Source organism: Myotis lucifugus, unplaced genomic scaffold (assembly GCF_000147115.1).
Source record: "Myotis lucifugus unplaced genomic scaffold, Myoluc2.0 scaffold_400, whole genome shotgun sequence".
Lineage (NCBI taxonomy): Eukaryota > Metazoa > Chordata > Mammalia > Chiroptera > Vespertilionidae > Myotis > Myotis lucifugus.
In genome coordinates, this window is record NW_005871448.1 from 917646 (window position 1) to 936502 (window position 18857).

The window sequence follows — 18857 nt, forward strand, 5'->3', positions numbered from 1 at the left end:
CCTTTGTCCCCAAGCCCGAGATCCTGTGAACTGTGGGTGCTGTAGCCTTTTCAGGGTGTGCCATGGGACGGAGCAGCTCTCCCCGGTTCAAGGTTGTCCTGAAGACCTCTGCAGAGCACATCGCACTGTGTGCTCGCACACGCGCCTTCTAGAAGCATCTCTCATTGCCAATCTCTGAAAAAAGGAATTGGCCTTTGAATAGAACAGTTTTCCAAGAAAGAGCAAGGTGCTTTGAGAAGAACTACAGACGGAGATGGCCAGCTCCCGCCTGGGACTGGACGAGTGGCTTTGCTTTGTACTGCAGCATCCTGGTGCACGCTGGGGAGCCAAAGCGTAAACTTTTTATAAGTTTGTCGCGGAACTAATTGAGCAGCCCCACCCCCAGAACTGGGAACGATTTGACTTTCTCTGTCTGCAACTTCACTGCTCTTAACATCAGACGGCGCGGCTGGGACGAAAGCCGCGTTAGTCAGTGTGACCACTCATTTGCCCACACGGGTGTGAACCCTCTTCTCCACTGCCCCCGGGGGGGTGCTCGTGCCGGGAGGTGGCACAATTTATCTGACGTCGGTGTACTGCATGCATTTTCAATATTAACTTCTTTATAGAAATCAGCCCAAGTAAGCTGACTGCTGTCCACAATGGCCATTGTCGTATGAGCCTTTTCTGGGGGGTTAACTGGCCAAAATTTACGAGCCAGAGTGACCTGTCTGTCTCAGTGAGTGTCCGTCTCGGTGAGCGTCCGTCTCAATGAGTGTCCGTCTCGGTGAGCATCCGTCTCAGTGAGCATTCATCTCGGTCAGTGTCCGTCTTGGTGAGTGTCCGTCTCAGTGAGTGTCTGCCTCGGTCAGTATCCGTCTCGATGAGCGTCCGTCTAGGTCAGTGTCCGTCTCGGTGAGTGTCCGTCTCGGTGAGTGATGGCAGTGTCTTCACTCGGCCACTAGGAATCGCTGCTCGGTCCTGTCCCCCCGCAGAGTGCTCTCTGGGGCTCGCGCCTCCCGCCTCTCCAGTCTGTCTGTGATGTAGGTGGCAGGGCCCCCATCCATGCCGAGCGAGCTCCGCTAACAGGGCCCTCCCTGTTTTCCAGGAAATCCTCGGAGGAACTGGACATGGACAAGGTGACAGCAGCGATGGTACTCACCAGCCTGTCCACAAGCCCTTTGGTTCGAAGCCCTCCTGTGCGGCCGAATGGTGAGCTGGGGTGAGGGGAGGAGGCGGGATGGGCGTAAGGGCACCGTGAGCACAGGCCCCCTTTGAGGGGTCTCATTCCTGTCAAATGGAATGAACGATTAAGCCTCGCCGTGAGCAGGAACAGGGGCAACGTGGGAGAAATGGAGACCCCAGGGCCAGCTCCCTCATCTTCCCAGAGACGCCAGTCACCCCTCCACCCGCTCCCCGCACATCCCGTTTCCAGGGCACTTACCTGCAGCAACTGTCCCTTTCCCAGGTAAATGGAGCTCTTTCCCGGCATTGTTTCTGTTCCACAGGAGAGGTAGTTAGGTCGAATAACTCTGAAGACTTTTGCAAAGGCATTATCCCAGACTCCGCAATCAAATACAATGATTTAGTCCGTTTATTCACTCAGTATGCACTTACTGGGTGCTGTGCTAGATGGTGTGGGTACATCACTGCAAACAACACCCATATTCCCATGCAGCTCAGTCTCTTGGGGAAAGGCTCTGTCACAGCTTCGTCAATGGCAGCACTTCCTGAGCCCTTGCTCCCTGCCAGGTGCGAGGCTTGCTCTGTCACGTCATTCTCACAACTCTGTGGCTGTCATTGTCGCTATTTTACAGATGAGTGGACGGAGGCACATGGGATTAATTGACTTGTAAATGGCAAAGCTGAAATTCTCTCCTGTATCCTCCACCTCCGGGTCCATCATCTTAGTCATGGCTACTGTGGGCCCACTAACTCACTGTGAGGAATCAGGAGAGCCGCAGGCGGTGACGGAGGCCTGGCCAGGAGCACGGACGTGAGTCCGAGGCTGCAGGAGAGCTGTGACGTGGCTTCGGCACCGGACAGTCACAGCTGGGCGTGCAGACAAAAACAAAAAGAAACAACAGCAACAAAAACCCTATGGCTGTCCTGAACCGTGGTGGTCCCAGAGGGACGGATAGGACCTTAACCACGAAATGTGAGGAAGGAGGAGTCAACAGGACGTGGTGATGGACAAAAAGGATGGAGGAGGGGGAGTGCCAGGGTGCCCTCCAGGCAGTCGGGGCGTCCACACGGAGGCCTGCCCCCGAGATGGTCCACACATAAGTTGGAGGAGCACGTCTGTCAGTGAGTGTTTGGGCGAGAGCTGGGTTCACTGGAGACGACGGCAGGCCAGGTAGAAGCGAGTGTCGTGGGCAGCACTGAGGCTCATTTTGGGCAGCGGCCGGGAGGTCTGGGCTGCCGCAGAAGCCATGAGGGGAGGGGAGATCACTGAGAGTCATGTGGAGGGGGAGCGAAGCCTGGGAGGGGATTGGGGGTGGGGTGAGGCCCGCCCTCACTTCAGGGACCCAGAGGGAAGAGCCTGAGGGGGACCAGCGGTCAGGAGAGGGGAGAATGTGGGTTCCTGGAAGCCGAGGGAAAAGCGATGTTCAAGGACAGGCGTCTGATGCTTCAGAAGCTCAAGCATGAAACAGGCTGGATTCTGCATCCAGACAAAGGCACTGATTCCTGGCCAGAGCACACGGTGGACCACCCGGGGGCGGGAGTGGGCTGAAATGAACATGGGACCCGAAGGGGAAGTTACTGCAAGGGGACCCCTTCTCTCAAAAGCCAGCCTGGCCAGTTAGGAGGCTGAGGTATGGTCCACACAGAAGTCGGAGGGAAGCGCCAGGTGTGAAAATAAAGCTGTTGAACATCCAGTGAGTCCTCACCAAAACGTAGTCCACTCCAGTTGTCAGTGCGAAGAATGATGGAGGTGCCGGGAAGTCAAATCCATACCGTCCACAGGAGTGCCCCCTGCCCTCACCACCCCGCACGCGGTGATGCCACTGCAGCCCCCAGAGCGGGGAGGTGCTGGGAGGGCGCCTGGCGTTGCTGCTGAAGGACAGTCCTCTCTGCCGGGTCTCTAACTGCCTCCTGGCTCCCACTGCTCAGTGTGGCGAGGCCCCTGAGGAAGACTGCAGAGAAGGCAAAGCTGAAGACACCCCCAAACCAATCCCAGGGGAAAGGAGTTGCATAAAAGATTGAAGCGTTCATAGATAAAAATATTCCTCAAGGTTACAGACAAGTATTTGTCCCAAGCTGGGCCACCAAATGCAAATAAATTGTAGATTCTCATTGTTTTACAAAAAAGAAAAGAAAAAAAAAGGAACTGCAGAATGTCAGAGACTCCTCAGAGAAGAAAGAGTATATTTTAACGCAATCAGTATTTTTCCATGGCATTCTCTTTTAATTGAGAACATTTTTAATGCTCCTTTGTCTTGAAAGGTTAGAATCAAAATAAACTTTTTGCTCCCGCAACACAAACCTTTGTTGGCATAGTTATATGGGAAGGAATTCACTGTTCATTATGATTTCAAAAAATAACTGCCCAATTTATAATCCCAAATTGTCTGCTAGCTCCTTAGGTCTGCAACAGGCAGCAAATTCTTAACGAGGGAAAGCAGTTAATGATGATGAAGGTGTTGGTTAATTAACAAAATAGACATATGTCTGGAATTATTGTATATCATTGAATTTTTTAAAACTGTTGTGATTCTTTTTGTGCCTAGAAAGGATCATTTTGTCAGGAAGTGGGTCTGCAAAGAGGGTGAGCTTCCTGCAGGACCTGTCTGCGTTTCACCAAATACGCGTGTCAGAGAAGGAGACACAGCCATCTATGTGTCTCGAATTGGTTCTGACTTTTTCTGAAAAATTCATTTCTATATCACATTGCCCTTCTCATTGAATAGCGCTTCTTAAAGGAAATGTCATTCCCAAGTCAGCAACTGAACTGTGGGCATTGACATGAGGCAGTGCGACACACTGCTTTTCAAAATAAATTGTTGCTTTTCAAAATCAATTCAGGCCCCAATCACCTCCCCCGCTCTGCGCACTCACCCTGATCACCCCGCTGGCACCACACACATACTGTACGAGCGCGCGCGCGGTGCTGTATCATACGCCTCCTGAGCCACCGAGGCGTGTGTCCCCCCGGGCCATGCCCCCGGAGGCCTCCGAAGGACCTGCGGGCGCAGCTGGCGCGTCGGAAAGGCTCTCGGGCCGGTGAGCACTGTCTGGTGGCCTGCAGGGAGGGAGATGCTAACTTGGTTTTGCTGGTGCAGAAAGGCTTGATCTGCAGAAATGACCATTTGATGGGGTAGAGCCTCGCTTTAGTGAGATGGGTAACTTTCTTCCACGATTTCAGCTTAAAACTTCATTCCTCTAACTGAACGTTTGGCTTGACGCAGTTGAGGAATATGCTGGAAATCTGTGATTGGGTGAAGGTAGTCAAGACATTTTTCCACGAATGCTGGCCCATTGTGTGTCTTCACTTCGTTACTAATTACACCAATGTTTACAGCATAATGAGACATTTTGGGATTCCTCCCCCCCCCTCCTTGAACTTAAAATATAGTTTTACTGTATTCAAAATGCACATAAACATGGAGGAGAAATTATCCAACAAGAAGGTCAAGTCTATAAGGAGCCTTCCACGGCGTTCTAACCGGACAAAGATCTCTCATATTAGCAAATGTTCCGTTTCCCTGCAAGTGCAAAGGAAGAATTCAACAGCTGTCTTATCAGTAAATATTGCCCATAAATTCTCCTCTGATCTCAGCTTGTTGGAAAGAGAGGAGGATTCCTACCACACGGGGCCATGCCCTGAAGGAGAAAGAAGCCAACTGGTAGACCAGGGTCTGGGCTCTGGTCCACCTCTGGCTCTGTGGCAAGTCACAGCTTCCTGTGCCTCAGATGCTCGTCTGTAAAACCCGCGTGACCGTCCTTGCTCTGAGAGACAGATGTTGTGAGGACTCACGGGCCTGTGTGAATGAGTTTTGTGAGATGGAAAACAACAAATTCAAGGCACTGTTATTTCCTATAATGTTATTTCTCTTAGACTCTTACATCTGGGACTAACTTTTTCCACAAACCTACTCCAAAGATCTCAGACCTATGAGAAACATGGGTTGGGGGAGGGGGACAATATTGCAAATGATTTCCCTCTTAGAAACACCAGTAAACTCAGAGCTCCCCAAACTTAGTGAACAAGGGCATCTTTTTCTTTCTTGTTTTCATACCCCCTCCACTGTCATCCCAAAACCACCCACATCAGAGAGCTGTTAGGAAAGCCTGTCATGTGATAAAATAGCTCAGTGTTTATAAAGGGTAATGCACCTCTCTTCCCAAGGTATGCGTAGTGCATCCCCAGCTGTTGCACATTTCTGGGGGGCGGAGGGGGGGCTGCAGGTGCTGACCCTGGCCCCTGCACCCTGCCGCACTGACGCTGGTTGTCTGGCTCGCAGAGGGCATGAGCGGATCCTGGAAGGAGGGCGGTGCCCCGTCCAGCAGCTGCAGCAGCGGCTACTGGAGCTGGAGCGCCCCCAGCGACCAGTCCAACCCGTCCACACCATCGCCGCCGCTGTCCGCCGACTGCGCCAAGCCCTTCCGCAGCCCTGCGCCCGACGACGGCATCGACGAGGCCGAGGCCAGCAATCTGCTCTTCGACGAGCCCATCCCCAGGAAGAGAAAGGTCAGCCTCTCCTCCCGCTCCTTTTTTGAGGGCCCAGGATACACCCAGGGCCTGATCAGGGCAGAGCCACCCAGTGTGGGCACCCACCCTCTGCCGCCTGGTGCCACGTGGACAGAGGTGCCCAGCGTTGACCAGGGTCTGAAAGCTACAAAAGTGCATGTCAGGCGTGGGTTGGTGCCTCACTCACTCTCTTCCTGGGACTACATTTTTTCACTTGTAAAATAAAAACAAACTCCCTTTTCTATTTTCTGCTTCAAAAACATATTGGGAGAATTTTTGTGTCTTATTTTCATAAAACCGGCTGTGAAACATGCAGGAAAGCTGCCCCAGCCAGGCCAGGTTGGCTGAGCTCCTCCCATGCACTGAGGGGTTGCTGGTTCCGTTCCCAGTCGGGGCACATGCCTGGGGTAGGGGCTTGATCCCCGATAGGGGAGCATTCGGAAGCCAACCCATAGCTGTTTCTCTCTCACATCAATGTTTCTCTCTCTAAGCATATCCTCGGGTGAGGATTAAAAAAAAAAGAAGAAAGCTGACACATAAACGCATGTATGTACTTACAGACCAAAAACTGGTTTACTAAACTAAACCTGAAAAAGAGCTCTAATAAATTGATTTAATGCATTGATTACACATTTATTTAATCTTCACAGCTGTCCTGTCTGGTAAGTACCTTATTTTTTTTTTTTATTCTCACCAGAGAATATTTTTTCCATTGATTTCTAGAGAGAGTGGAATGGAAGGAGAGAGAAAGAGAGAAACATTGATATGAGAAAGACGCATCAGTTGGTTGCCTCCCGCATGTGCCCCTGCCACGGCTGTGGAACCTGCAACCAAGGTACGTGCCCTTGACTGGGAATTGAACCCAAGACCCTTCGGTGCGAGGGCCGACACGTTAACCACTGAGCAACCAGCCAGGGCCGGTAGGTATCATTCTCCCAACTTGGTATGAGGCAGTTGAGGATCAGGGAGATTAAACGTTGAGCTTGCCCTGTCCTGAGGATTGAAGGGCCAGGCCCGCCACTCAAACCCAGGTCTGCCCAAACCTAAAGCTCATATTCTTTCCATCCTCTTTGTGTGTATTTACACTATCATGACCACTCACAATTTTCCAAAAGGATTTCACTTTGTAGGATGAAGCTGTCTGCTGCTACATCTCGAATACCTTTTCACATTATTTTTTAAAAATAGATTTTATTGATTTTTTACAGAGAGGAAGGGAGAGGGATAGAGAGTTAGAAACATCGATGAGAGAGAAACATCAATCGCCCGCCTCCTGCACACCCTACTGGGGATGTGCTCGCAACCAAGGTACTTGCCCTTGACCGGAATCGAACCTGGGATTCTTCAGTCCGCAGGCCAACGCTCTATCCACTGAGCCACACGGGTCAGGGCTCACGTTATTTTTTGATGGCCATGTCCATGTGAGGCTGCTACTTTATATATTGGTCCTGTAAGCAGTTCTCAGTAGCTTCATTAGGTTTAGGAATCACTATTCACAAACAAAAACCCAAAGCAAAACCCTGAGGACTGCCATGCAACCTCTTCCCCCCAATTTATTTCCAAGAGGAAAACACGCAGCCGGCATCGACCCCAGCATCGATCCCTCCGTCTCCGCTCCGTCCCCTGTGTGTGCCGATGTGGAGGCTGCGGGCTCCCTACCCAGAGAGCTGGGGAGAAAGGAGGGCCTGCCTCCGGAGGCGGGGCGTGAAGATGCTGCTCCCACCAGCCACCGGGCAGGGGCTGGGCTAGCGCGGCGACCGTGTTCGCCTGACCGGTCAGCGAGCTACCAGGCGGCGATGGGGACTGAAGGGCCATCCTGGTGGTCAGGCTTTCTCTGGGGTCATCTGAGTGCGTGGCCCCGGCTGTCTTCAGAGGTGGCCGGCGTGGGGGCCGGGACTCCGCGCAGGGATCGGTGCTCAGTGCCCTGCTGACAGCAGCTTAATGGGCTGAGGATAAACAGCACTTCGTTCTTGAGCTGAGAGAATCCGGTGCGTCGTACGCGATCAGGGCATCGTTTCTCGGCGCTTCTGTCTCGCTTGTTCGCTCGTGTATGTGCTGTGCATAGGGAGCTACTGTGGCTCATGGGCAAAATGCTTGGGGAGAGAACACGATCCGTGGGACAGGGAGGGGCCCTCATCAGAAGTCGCAGGAGCCCCGTGCTCAGCTCAACTTTGCTACCCTGCAAACTTCAGAAAATCATTTCCCTTCTCTGACCATCGGCTTCTTCATCTGCAACACAAACTAACAGCAGTTACCAACCCTCGGCCGGGACATCATGAAGATTCAGTGACCAAGCATAGAAAGGTCACTGTGCCCCTGAAGCTTCGCCCCCGTGGCAGACACATGGTAATGGACACGTCAGGGCCCCTCACAAAGGGGCGGCGCCGCCTGGATCTGACGATGAAGCTGAGCCGGGCCCTTCCTTCCACCTCCCTCGCAGGTGTCTTGGCCGGCGCCACTCTACCTGTGCACTTGGCAGATCCTCGAGTCAGAGGGGAGGGCGCCAAGTTAACTGCCGGCTGCGCAGGAGTAATCAGTGAACGGACCACGTCTGCCTTCCACACCCGGAAAGGGTGACTCGCTCTAAAGTGGGCAAGTCGGTGAGGCCCGCGCAGGAGCGAGCACCCGTCGGCTGACTGCGTTCCTCACGCCCGCTGAGCACAGCGCGTGGGCAGGAAACCCGCTGCCCCAGGAGCGGGCCCATCGGGCAGGACCAGGAGGCTGCCAGGAAAGCAGCTCCGTGATGACCGCCCTCCAGCCAGAGCCGGGAGGACAAAGGAGGGAGGTCACTGAGCCTCTGCCGCACAGTGAGGGGGCCTTTCACCCGAGGCGCTGAGGACGGTGCCGTGAGCTCACCTGTGCTCCTTCCTCCGAGGCCCTGGTCCTCCTGTCTGAGCCTCCATCCCCAGCACACATGTTCACACATGCACACACACATGCACACACACACGCACCCTCATCGCCGTGTGCACACACCTCAGGGTCCTATCAGGCGCCCCGGGACGGGTAACCCCAGCAGCTCCGGGCGGACTGGCCCTGGGATGAGTGTGGACCGTTAGGATGCAGCTGGGCCCACCTGCTGGGAACTGAGGGGACCTTGGCCTTTGTCAGTCCTGTGTGTCAGCCTGGTCTGTCGGGAAAGCGGACGCCACTCCAGGCATCCCGTGTGGGCGACAGTTCACAGCAGGCGGAGGCCTCAGGGGAGAGAGCGAGGCAGCCCGGCCGCCTAGCCCCCCGGGCAGTGTCAGGAGAACAACGGTGCAGCTGCCAGGAGAAGCCAGGTTCGAGCGCAGATGGTCACAGTCCGATCGGCAGCTGCGCTTGTGCCTGCAGCTGGGCTTGGTTTGGCTGCCCTGGCAGAGCTGGGGCCCGTGGGGCGGGCTGGGCCGTGTTGAACAAACATTGTCTCCGGTCTCCTCATGCAGGGCTCGCTTTCCTGCCGCGTAAGAGTGGCTCTCTGGCCCTGGCCGGTTTGACTCAGTGGACAGTGTGTCAGCCTGCGGACTGAAGGGTCCTGAGTTCAATTCCGGTCAAGGGCACATGCCCGGGTTGTGGGCTCGATCCCCGGTGGGGGGGGGGGTGTGCAGGAGGCATCTATCTCTCTCTCCCTCTCTGAAATCAATTAAAAATATTTTTTAAAATTTTTTTTTAAAGAGTGGCTCTGTGTGCACGGGAGGATTGTTTCGCGGGTGTAGTCGGGACATTGGCAAGCACCCACCAGCATGCAAGGGGCCTCCTGGTTGACGCGGGCCACCTCCGCCTATGAACAGAGACTGCTGCTTCCATTAAAGTTGAGCTCATCCGCTAATGTGCTCTTATTCTCCAGATTAGTCCTGCAAGTATTATAGGGGGACCTCCACCTATAAAGAAATACCTTTTTAACATTAAAAACAGGGTGATTTTTATATTTGGAAACTAATGTCTGAATACGCTGCCCCTCCCCCGCGCTTCACCACGCAGGAATGCATGTGTGTTTGCATCACATACCTCCCCCAGAAAGATCGTGCCGTTCACATTCTTTCATAACCTGCTTTCCCTGCATCCTCCAGGTCCAGGCAGGAAGCGGGTGATGTACCCAGCGGGTAGTTAAAGAGCTGGACGGCCCTGGCCAGGTGCTCAGTTGGTGGGAGTGTTGTCCCCACACACCAACGTGGTGGATTCGATTGCTGGTCTGGGGCACATACAAGAATCAAGCAGTTAATGTGTGGACGGGTGGAACAGGAACTCTCTCTCCCTCTCTCTCTCCTTTCCTGTCTCTCAAATCAATAAATTTGTTTAAAAATTTAGAAAGAGTTTAAAGAGACTCTTTGCAAAGGTGTAGGATTGGGGTGGGGTGGGGTGGGGTGGTACCCCAGGATCCCAAGAGCTAACTATAGGGCAAGGCCCTCACCACCCCTAAGTCTGAAGGGACAAGTAAAGAAAGGAGTTTCCAGAATCCATAAAGTTACCACAACTCTGGAAACACCCACGGTTTTCGGAGGAGGAAGGCAGCCGCCCAGCTTGGCCAGGCGGGAAGGGACCGGGGAGTCCAGAGCCTCCTGTCTCCCGGGGCCAGACCCAGCCTGAGACCACGGGCAGGGCCACTGACACACGAGGTCAACCTCGGGCGCAGCAGGTGGAGGTAGATTTGCACAGCACAGCTTCCTCGTGTGAAACTGAGGCAGAGAGCCTCCGCACGTGCGTCCATCTGTCCACTCGTGAGGTCGTGATGAGCTTCGGGTAAAGAGGAAGGAAGAAGCGTGTTGGGCCGGCAGCATTGGTAGGTTCGTTTTCACTTCACTCTCCGTCCTCTCCTCTCCAGAACTCCATGAAGGTGATGTTCAAGTGCCTCTGGAAGAACTGCGGAAAGGTGCTGAGCACCGCGGCCGGGATCCAGAAGCACATCCGCGGCGTCCACCTTGGGTGAGGCACCTCCCTCCCGCTGGGCGCGGGCTCCGTGCTGCGGGCGGCCCGGCCTCGGGCCCCAGCCAGCACCTGTGCCTCACAAGTGCTCAGGCGGAGTCAGGAAGGGCCTGGGCACGGAGGGGGGGGAGGGGGGGCTGATAACAGAGGCCTTGACCGCAAGTCCTACTGCACTGAGGGGTGTCAGGGACTGCTCTGCGCCCCGGTTTCCTCTGAAGATGAGGTTAACAATACAGTCAGCCCTGCAGGGGTCACATGTGAAGGTCAAAAGTAAAACGTGGGGCGAGCCATTTGTAAAAGTACAGCAGCAGGGCAGATGTAGATGTGCTTTTCCCCCCCTGATGGAGAGTATTCGTGACTTAGAGCCTGAAAAGGGTTACGGCACCACTGTGCCCATCAGAGCTGCTGTTGCGATGGCCGTGACCTTTGGCGCCCTGCCTCTGTCGCTTTCCTTGTGTTTTATGAGAACCTTTCTCAGGAAAGAAGCCAAAGCTTGGAGCCCGTTGGTGAGGCCCTTCCGGGGCAGCGGTGGTTCCCAGTCTTGGCCAGTGGGCTCTGGGTCCCTCTTGTCCAGGGATCTGGGATTGAAAGGGGCCCTTGAGAAGCTGCAGTCCTGACTGGGGTGCAGACGGCAAACCCAGACACATGCCGAGCCCCAGATGCTTGGGCACAGAGCAGTCCTCCCCCCAGGATGAGAAATGGACACTGCAGTCTCTCTGCCCGCAAGGAATCAATGTAGGACATGCAGCATCCATCGCAGTGGAATAGAAAGGAAATAACCAGGTTCTGGCATGATTCTGCTCACCTGCGTGGGTGGGGCAGAGAAGGGACCTCCTCCCCATTCATGGGGCTGATGTCTGCGGACGTAGCCCGTCCCTCCCAGAGCACAGCATGCAGGTCACCCAGTGGGTGTGGCCCAGGGTCGCCCTGCACCCTCTGGGCAGCCACCTGAGGACTCCAAGGGGGAAGTCAGGCGTGTCTCCCTGACCTCATGTCAGGACGACCTTGACGGAAATAGCTCCACTTCTTTAAAGGTCCAGCGAGAACCTCCCGAAGCCACGCTCAGGATGTAGGGGGTCTGTTGTCAAGCCCATCTGCCCAGGGAATCGAACCCTGTCCAGCACCACGCAGAGCCGTGCCCGTCCGCGCCCAACAGAGTCTGCAGAGTAGGTGGCGCCAGCCGTGCCCTTTGAGCTCCGGATGCTGTCACAGTGGCAAAGTTCATTGCTCCCCGGGCTCCCTTTGTGCTCTGCTCTACAGAGGCCCTGGGACTGGGGTTCGCAGCCTGCCAGCACCCCCAGGACCGCGGGGTTCACAGGAGCTCTTGCTCTCTGGGACTGGGGAGAGGACCGCCTTCGCCTTAGACCATGAGCGTGACGATAGGACAGGGGGACATTTCATCTTGGTTGTGGACACCAAAGCCCTAGAGAATGTTGTAAGGAGGCAGTAGAGGTTAAAACTTACAGAAACGTGCGAAGTAATTTAAGAACGTGAATTAAATAAAGAACACCGCCAGGGGGCACACTGAGGAGTGAAGTCCTTATCCTGACCTTCAGCATACATCCCAGACTGGGTTCTCGTCACTCCCCTCCCCTCCCACTGTCGGGGCTCATCCATGTTGAGCGATCCCTTTCATCTCGGGCCGGGGGAGGGGGGGGGGAGTTAACCAAAGACCTTATATACATATACGCATATCCATAGACACAGACAATAGTGTGTTGAAGGCCTGGGGGGTGGGGTCAATGGGGGAAAAAGGGGGGACATCTGTAACACTTTCAACAATAAGATAAATTAAAAAATAAATAAAATGACAATTTCAAAACGTAAAAAAACGAAGAAACAAAACTACTGAGACTCCTCAAAGCCTCCGTGGCTTCTGTCACATTCAGAGCGTTCCTGTGGCTGCAGAGCCCTCTGACCCTGCCTCTCCACCCTCTCCGCAGCCCCTCCCCCCAGCCCCTGGCCTCCACCCTCCCCTCCGATGTCTCTGCAGCCCCTAGGCCCAGCCCCTGGCCTCTGCCCTTGGTGGAAGACACCAAGCACCCCCCACCCCACCCGGCCTGCCTGCTCCTCACTGTATTCTTCCCATGGCCAGGCTTCAGCTCCCCTCACCTCATCCAAGTCTGTTTACATCACCTCCTCTGAGCTCAGTTTAAAATACAACCCCATTGCTTACGGGCACTCGTATGCCACTTAGTTTTTTTCTGGCGTTCATTAGTCCCCGATGCATTAGATACCTATTTACTTATGGCTCCCTTGTCTGCCTCTCCGACTAGATGTAATTTCCATCAGGGCAGAATCCATCTACGACTTGGTCAGGCCCTAGAAGAGTGCCTACACAGAGTAGATTCTCAATAAATTGTTGAATAAGTAACTGCTTGGTTGATTGTTTGGATAAATTCCTCTAGAGGTCAAGGAGGTCTTCCCTGGGAGTGGACGTAGAGTTTTCCAGGCAGACACGGGAAAGGAAAAGCATTCCAGACAGAGGGCACAGCCGTGCGAGATGGCGTGGTCTGACTGTTTTGCTGTCCTTTGCATTAGGCGTGCTGGGGACTCTGATTACAGCGATGGTGAGGAGGACTTCTACTACACGGAGATCAAGCTCAACACGGACGCGGTGGCAGACGGACTGGGCAGCCTGGCCCCGGCTTCGCCCTCCCAGTCCCTGGCTTCACCTCCCACCTTCCCCATCCCGGATTCAAGCAGAACAGAAAGCCCTGGTGCCAAAACCGAGACTAAACTGATGACGCCCTTGAGCCGCTCGGCCCCTACCACCCTCTACCTCGTGCACACCGACCACGCTTACCAGGTGCCGTGCACGACCCCGAGTGACACTTTGCCCCTGACCAAAAGCAGCTGCATTCTGCCCTAGGAACAGAAAAACAGCATCCCACACCGTAGCCCCGTAGCAGAGTTCATTGTCATCATAAAGTTCAGTCAACTTGTTTCCATTGTTCTCTTATTGCTGGGTACCTGATCTACCCAGTTTTTTCATTAATAACTCTACTATGAACATCTCTGTGCCCGTAGCTTTTTTTTCTTTGAAGTCACAGAAGAGTAATTAGTGAGTCAGAGGATGCCACCTGAGCAGGATGCTGCTGCTAAGCATTGCCAAACACTTCCGTGGTGCAAAAGCCACCACCATCACAACTGCACTGAGCCTTCAAAAAGCTAAACCTGTGGAGGAAGAGTTTGCCACTTATTTAGCAGACTGAAGCTCAAGAGCAAAGGAATAGAGCGAATTATTAGATTTGATGGTGCAATAAATTTTATTCCTGACTCGTTATGTGGGTCAAAAAGAATAATTCATTCCTTTGTTCATGTTTGCATTTAGGTCCAAAATCATGAGCTTGAACCAACTTATTGAAATTCTTTTGTTTATCTATAAAGTGGGTTGGAACACACACTTGATGATCTTCCTGAACCCTGTATTCATAATATTTGGGATTTCTCTGTCTGTAGATATTATAAATGTTCAGCATAGAAAATACTAAAAACTGAAGCAGAGAGAGAATGTATCAATCCCAACGACAAGAAAGCCTCTTGGTTAATATTTTTGGTATGTCTTTCAAGACTTTCTCCTATGTGTATATGTATAAAAAACTAAGGAATCTATTGTAGTACTGTTTTTACTATGCTTTGTGGGGTTTTTTCCACTGAATATATCACGAATGTGGTGGTTTTTTGTTTTCGTTTTTTTTAATCCTCACCCAAGGATATTTTTTCCATTGATTTTTAGAAAGAGTAGAAGCCGGGGAAGGGGAAGGGAGAGGAGAGGGGGAGAGAGAGAAAGAGAGAAACATCAATGTAAGAGAGATACATTGATTGGTTGCCTCCCACATGCACCCAGACCAGGGCCCAGGAGCGAACCTGTAACCCAGGTGTGTGGCCTTCACCTGGAGTCGAACTCGAGACCCTTCCATGCACAGACAGATGCTATAACCGCTTAGTCACATGGGCCAGGGCTCATGAACATTTTTGCATGTCATTGAGTATTCTTCAACAACATCATTTGTAATGGCTCAGTTGGTATATCATGATTTATTTACCCATTTCCCTATTACTAGACATTTGTGTTTCCAATTTTTAAAAATATATAATACAATGAACATCCCTGTATCCATTTCCTTAGAATGAATTCTAGAAGTGGAATAGCTAATATACAGAATTCTAAAAATTTTTATATATATATTGCCAAATTACCCTCCCAAATGTTGTACCAATTACGCCCCACCATCTCTGTATAAAAGTGTTTATTTCCAAATTTGATAGTGAGAAATGACTAGTATATCTCACAGTGGTCCTAAAATTCAGAAATCAATAGTCAAAAACTATCTCCTTTGATACATTAGATAGATTGCTTAGATATATAAAGAATTTCTTTCCAGCTACTCTCTTTGACCATGTTTCATCTCTTCCTATCAGATAACTAGTCTAAGTTATTAATACAGCTGAGGTAGTTTCTGAGGCCCCACCTTGGTAAATGACAGCTAAGATTGAGGAAAAACCTTTCTTAACAGTTTTCTCTGTACTGTGCCACGCCCCCCTGACCATTTCTGTTTGCTCTGTAACAGGCCACGCCCCCCGTGACCATCCCAGGATCGGCCAAGTTCACCCCCAATGGCAGCAGCTTCAGTGTCTCCTGGCAGTCTCCTCCAGTTACCTTCACAGGCATTCCAGTGAGTACAAATACAAAAAGCCAAATGTAAAGTTAGAGAACAAGCTGAAGACACATAAAGTTAGAGAACACATTTAGACACATGCAACAGAAAAACAAAGCCCAGAAGGCTGGAAGCACCTGTTTCTTGCGTGGAATTTGTAAACTCCTGAGCAAGGCTTCTCATGGCTCCGACAGGCCCGGCTACTCTGTCAGATAAAAGCGTTTCAGCTGTTGATAAATATGTCAGATGTAGATCAGAGTTTTTTGTTGGTGGTATATTTGCATGTTTCCAAAAGGCTTTATAAAATCATCTCTGAGCTCAGATCCTGAACATTAAAAAAACACCTGTACATAAATGGCATTTATCATTATGAGTACATTCATAATATTTATGACTTTGAAATTATTGTTTGCCGGTATGTCATCTTGATGGTTCAAAAAAATAAAAAATTAAAGTCACTTTTTGCCCCCAAAGCCTGAATAATCCATCCATATGGATGTGTAATCCTAATATATAAAAACCCTAGGTCTGTCACGACCAGAGGCTTGACCAACCGGAAGTCAGTTCTGCAGTCAGCACTGGGTTGCCGTGGCTACAGGCATGGTGCCCCAGCACTGACAGCTGAAGGGTTGCGAATCAGGCCCGGAGAGAGGCCTGAAGAGAGAAGAAGGGTCTGATCCGTAGCCTCTGTGGCAGCTGTTGATAAGCACTTGCCTCTCTCTTTCTCTCCAGCAGCCGTGCCTCCATTTCTCTCCAGGCCTCCACCGGGGCTGCTGATCAGCCCCACCTTTCTGATCAGGCCCCATTGATAGGCCCAGAGATGCTGACTGGCATAGAAACCGACCAATCAGAACCAAATCTAGGTGAAGTGTGAGGAGTCAATGGCTGCCTAGGAGGTGGAGCTTTTGACGCTGACTGGCATAGAAGCCAACCAATCAGAACCAAATCTGGGTCAACTGTGAGGAGCCAATGGCTGCCTAGGAGGCAGAGCTTTTGACGCTGACTGGCATAGAAACTGACCAATCAGAACCAAATCTGGGTCAACTGTGAGGAGCCAATGGCTGCCTAGGAGGCAGAGCTTTTGATGCTGACTGGCATAGAAACCGACCAATCAGAACCAAATTGGTCAGCAGAGGAGGGCAGTTGGGGGCAAGATCAGGCCTGCAGGGGAGGGTAGTTGGGGGCGAGATCAGGCCGGCAGGGGAGGACAGGTGGGGGCAATCAGGCCAGTAGGGGAGAGCAGTTGGGGGCGAGATCAGACCAGCAGGAGAGGGCTGTTAAGGGCAAGATCAGGCCGGCAGGGGAGGGCAGTCGGGGGGGACCAGGCTCGCAGGGGAGGGTAGTTGGGGGTGACCAGGCCAGCAGGGGAGGGCAATTGGGGGCCATCAGGCCAGCAGAGGAGGGCAGTTGTGGGTGAGATCAGGCCGGCAGGGGAGGGCAGTTGGGGGGGACCAGGCTTGCAGGGGAGGGCAGTTAGGGGTGATCAGGCTGGTAGGGGAGCAGTTAGGTGTTAATCAGGCTGGCAGGGGAGTGGTTAGGGGGTGACCAGGCTGGCAGGCAGAAGCGGTTAGGGGCAATCAGGCAGGCACGCAGGCGAGCAGTTAGGTGCCAGCAGTCTCGGATTGTGAGAGGGATGTCCGACTGCCGGTTTAAACTGGCAGTCAGACATCTTCCGAGGGGTCCCAGATTGGAGAGGGTGCAGGCTGGGCGAGGGACACCTCCTCCCCAGTGCACAAATTTCGTGCACCGGGCCTCTAGTTTGAAAATAAATGAGTGCTAAAGTATGCCATTAGGTTTAAGCAGTATATAAGAATTGATTTGACATATTAAATGATTACTGTCTGATAAATTGCCATGAATTAACCTGATTTCTAACCATTCATTTAAAAGTATATTGGGCCCTAGCTGGTTTGGCTCAGTGGATAGAGCGTCGGCCTGCAGACTGAAGGGTCCCAGGTTCGATTCCAGTCAAGGGCACATACCCAGGTTGCAGGCTCGATCCCCAGTAGGAGGCAGCTGATCAGTGATTCTGTCTCATCATTAATGTTTCAGTCTCTCCCTCTCCCTTCCTCTCTAAAATCAATAAAAATATATTTTTTAAAAATAATAATAGATAAATAAATAAATAAAATATATATTGGGTCTTTATAGGTTATAAAGAGCATTCATAGACCCCCATACCATTGGTGCGCACAGTGGTTTCTACCTCCTGGTAAGATCCAGAGAGTAGCTTGTGATAATGGATATTCATGTTATTTTCTCCTTTCCACCTCTCTCCCCAAGGACCTCCCAAATGATTCTTATTACCAACCCTGGAAACTCCCAGAGGTTTCCAGCAAATACTAAGACCTCCTGCAGAGTGCATACTAATGAAAGTGGCTCAGTCAATGCTGCTGCTCTGGCCAATGACTATGTATTAAATCCCTGGAGGACTAGCCAAGGATAAAAGGCAAACTGCTGGCAACAGTTTGGGAATTTGTGGCTTCCAGAAAATGCCCCCAGATTCCACGTTTAAACAATAGTGTGGATCTGGTGTAGTCATGAAAGCTGCCTGCTTCATGGAGGAGTGACCACTGCTGGTCGCTCTGAGAGGCCGAGATGGCCACCAGGGACGAGCAAGCAGGTGGGAGAAAACGACTTGCACATCAGGTATTAGAGTCCTTTCTGGCAAGAACCGTGATCTGCTAAGGTGGGTGTCGCGGTTAGCAATCAGTCCTGCTGGTGACTTTTTGTTAGACATTAAAAAGGTCCAGAGTATCTCTATGTCACACCCGCGACAACCCTTCTAACCTGGAAAGGCCGCTACAGTGACGGAATTCCCAAGACCTGCTATGCTCATCTGTCCATCTTGTCTTTGACTTGAGGAGGATTTTCAAGGGCAGACACCCTCTTGTTCAGCTTGTGTAAAACCATGCATAGCATGTAGATGGAACTGCTCAGTCCAGACTGCTTTCAAATGGAATTTCCCCCTACATCTTATTTATTTACTAGAGGCCTGGTGCACGAAATTCGTGCACTTGGAGGGAGTGGGCCTAAGCTGTCAGTCGGACATCCTTAGCGCTGCTGCAGAGGCAGGATAGGCTTCCGCCACTGCTGCTATGCTCTCCAGCCATGAGCCCAGCTTCTGTGGGAGTGCACTGACCACCAAGGGGCAGCTTCTGCGCGTCTTCACCCTGGTGGTCAGTGCGTGTCATAGCGACCGGTCATTTTGCCGTTCAGTCAATTTGCATATTAGCCTTTTATTATATAGGATTTTATTGTTAGAGTATTGCAGATTCCCCCCCGCCCCTGCTTTGCCCCTCCAATTAAAGCACTTCCTTCTGAAATACAGAGATAATTCTGAGGGATATGCTCTCCCAAATTCCTCCACATCTTACACGGTGGTGGGGAGAGGACCTTCATGAATGAACACAAGTGGGGAGAGGACCTTCATTGATAGACATGGGTGGGGAGAGAACCTTCATGAATGGACATGGGTGGGGAGAGGATCTTCATGAATGGACACAGGTGGGGAGAAGGCCTTCATTGATAAACACATGGGGTGGGGAGAGGACCTTCATTGATAGACACAGGGGTGGGCGAGAACCTTCATGAATGGACACAGGTGGGGAGAGGATCTTGAT

The 18857-nt window shown here is 52.0% G+C and overlaps 1 protein-coding gene across 1 annotated transcript in view; it reads left to right on the top strand.

Annotated features, from left to right (window-relative positions):
• The window catches only part of ZNF704 (zinc finger protein 704), a 79226-nt gene extending 63675 nt beyond the window's left edge, over window positions 1–15551 (top strand). The window contains exons 2-6 of the mRNA XM_023743564.1: window positions 1088–1191; window positions 5445–5671; window positions 10473–10573; window positions 13115–13382; window positions 15148–15551. Coding sequence (XP_023599332.1) covers window positions 1088–1191; window positions 5445–5671; window positions 10473–10573; window positions 13115–13382; window positions 15148–15282 — 835 coding nt within the window. The 3' untranslated portion in view covers window positions 15283–15551. The remainder of the gene's footprint in view (window positions 1–1087; window positions 1192–5444; window positions 5672–10472; window positions 10574–13114; window positions 13383–15147) is intronic.
• Window positions 15552–18857: the final 3306 nt, after the last annotated feature.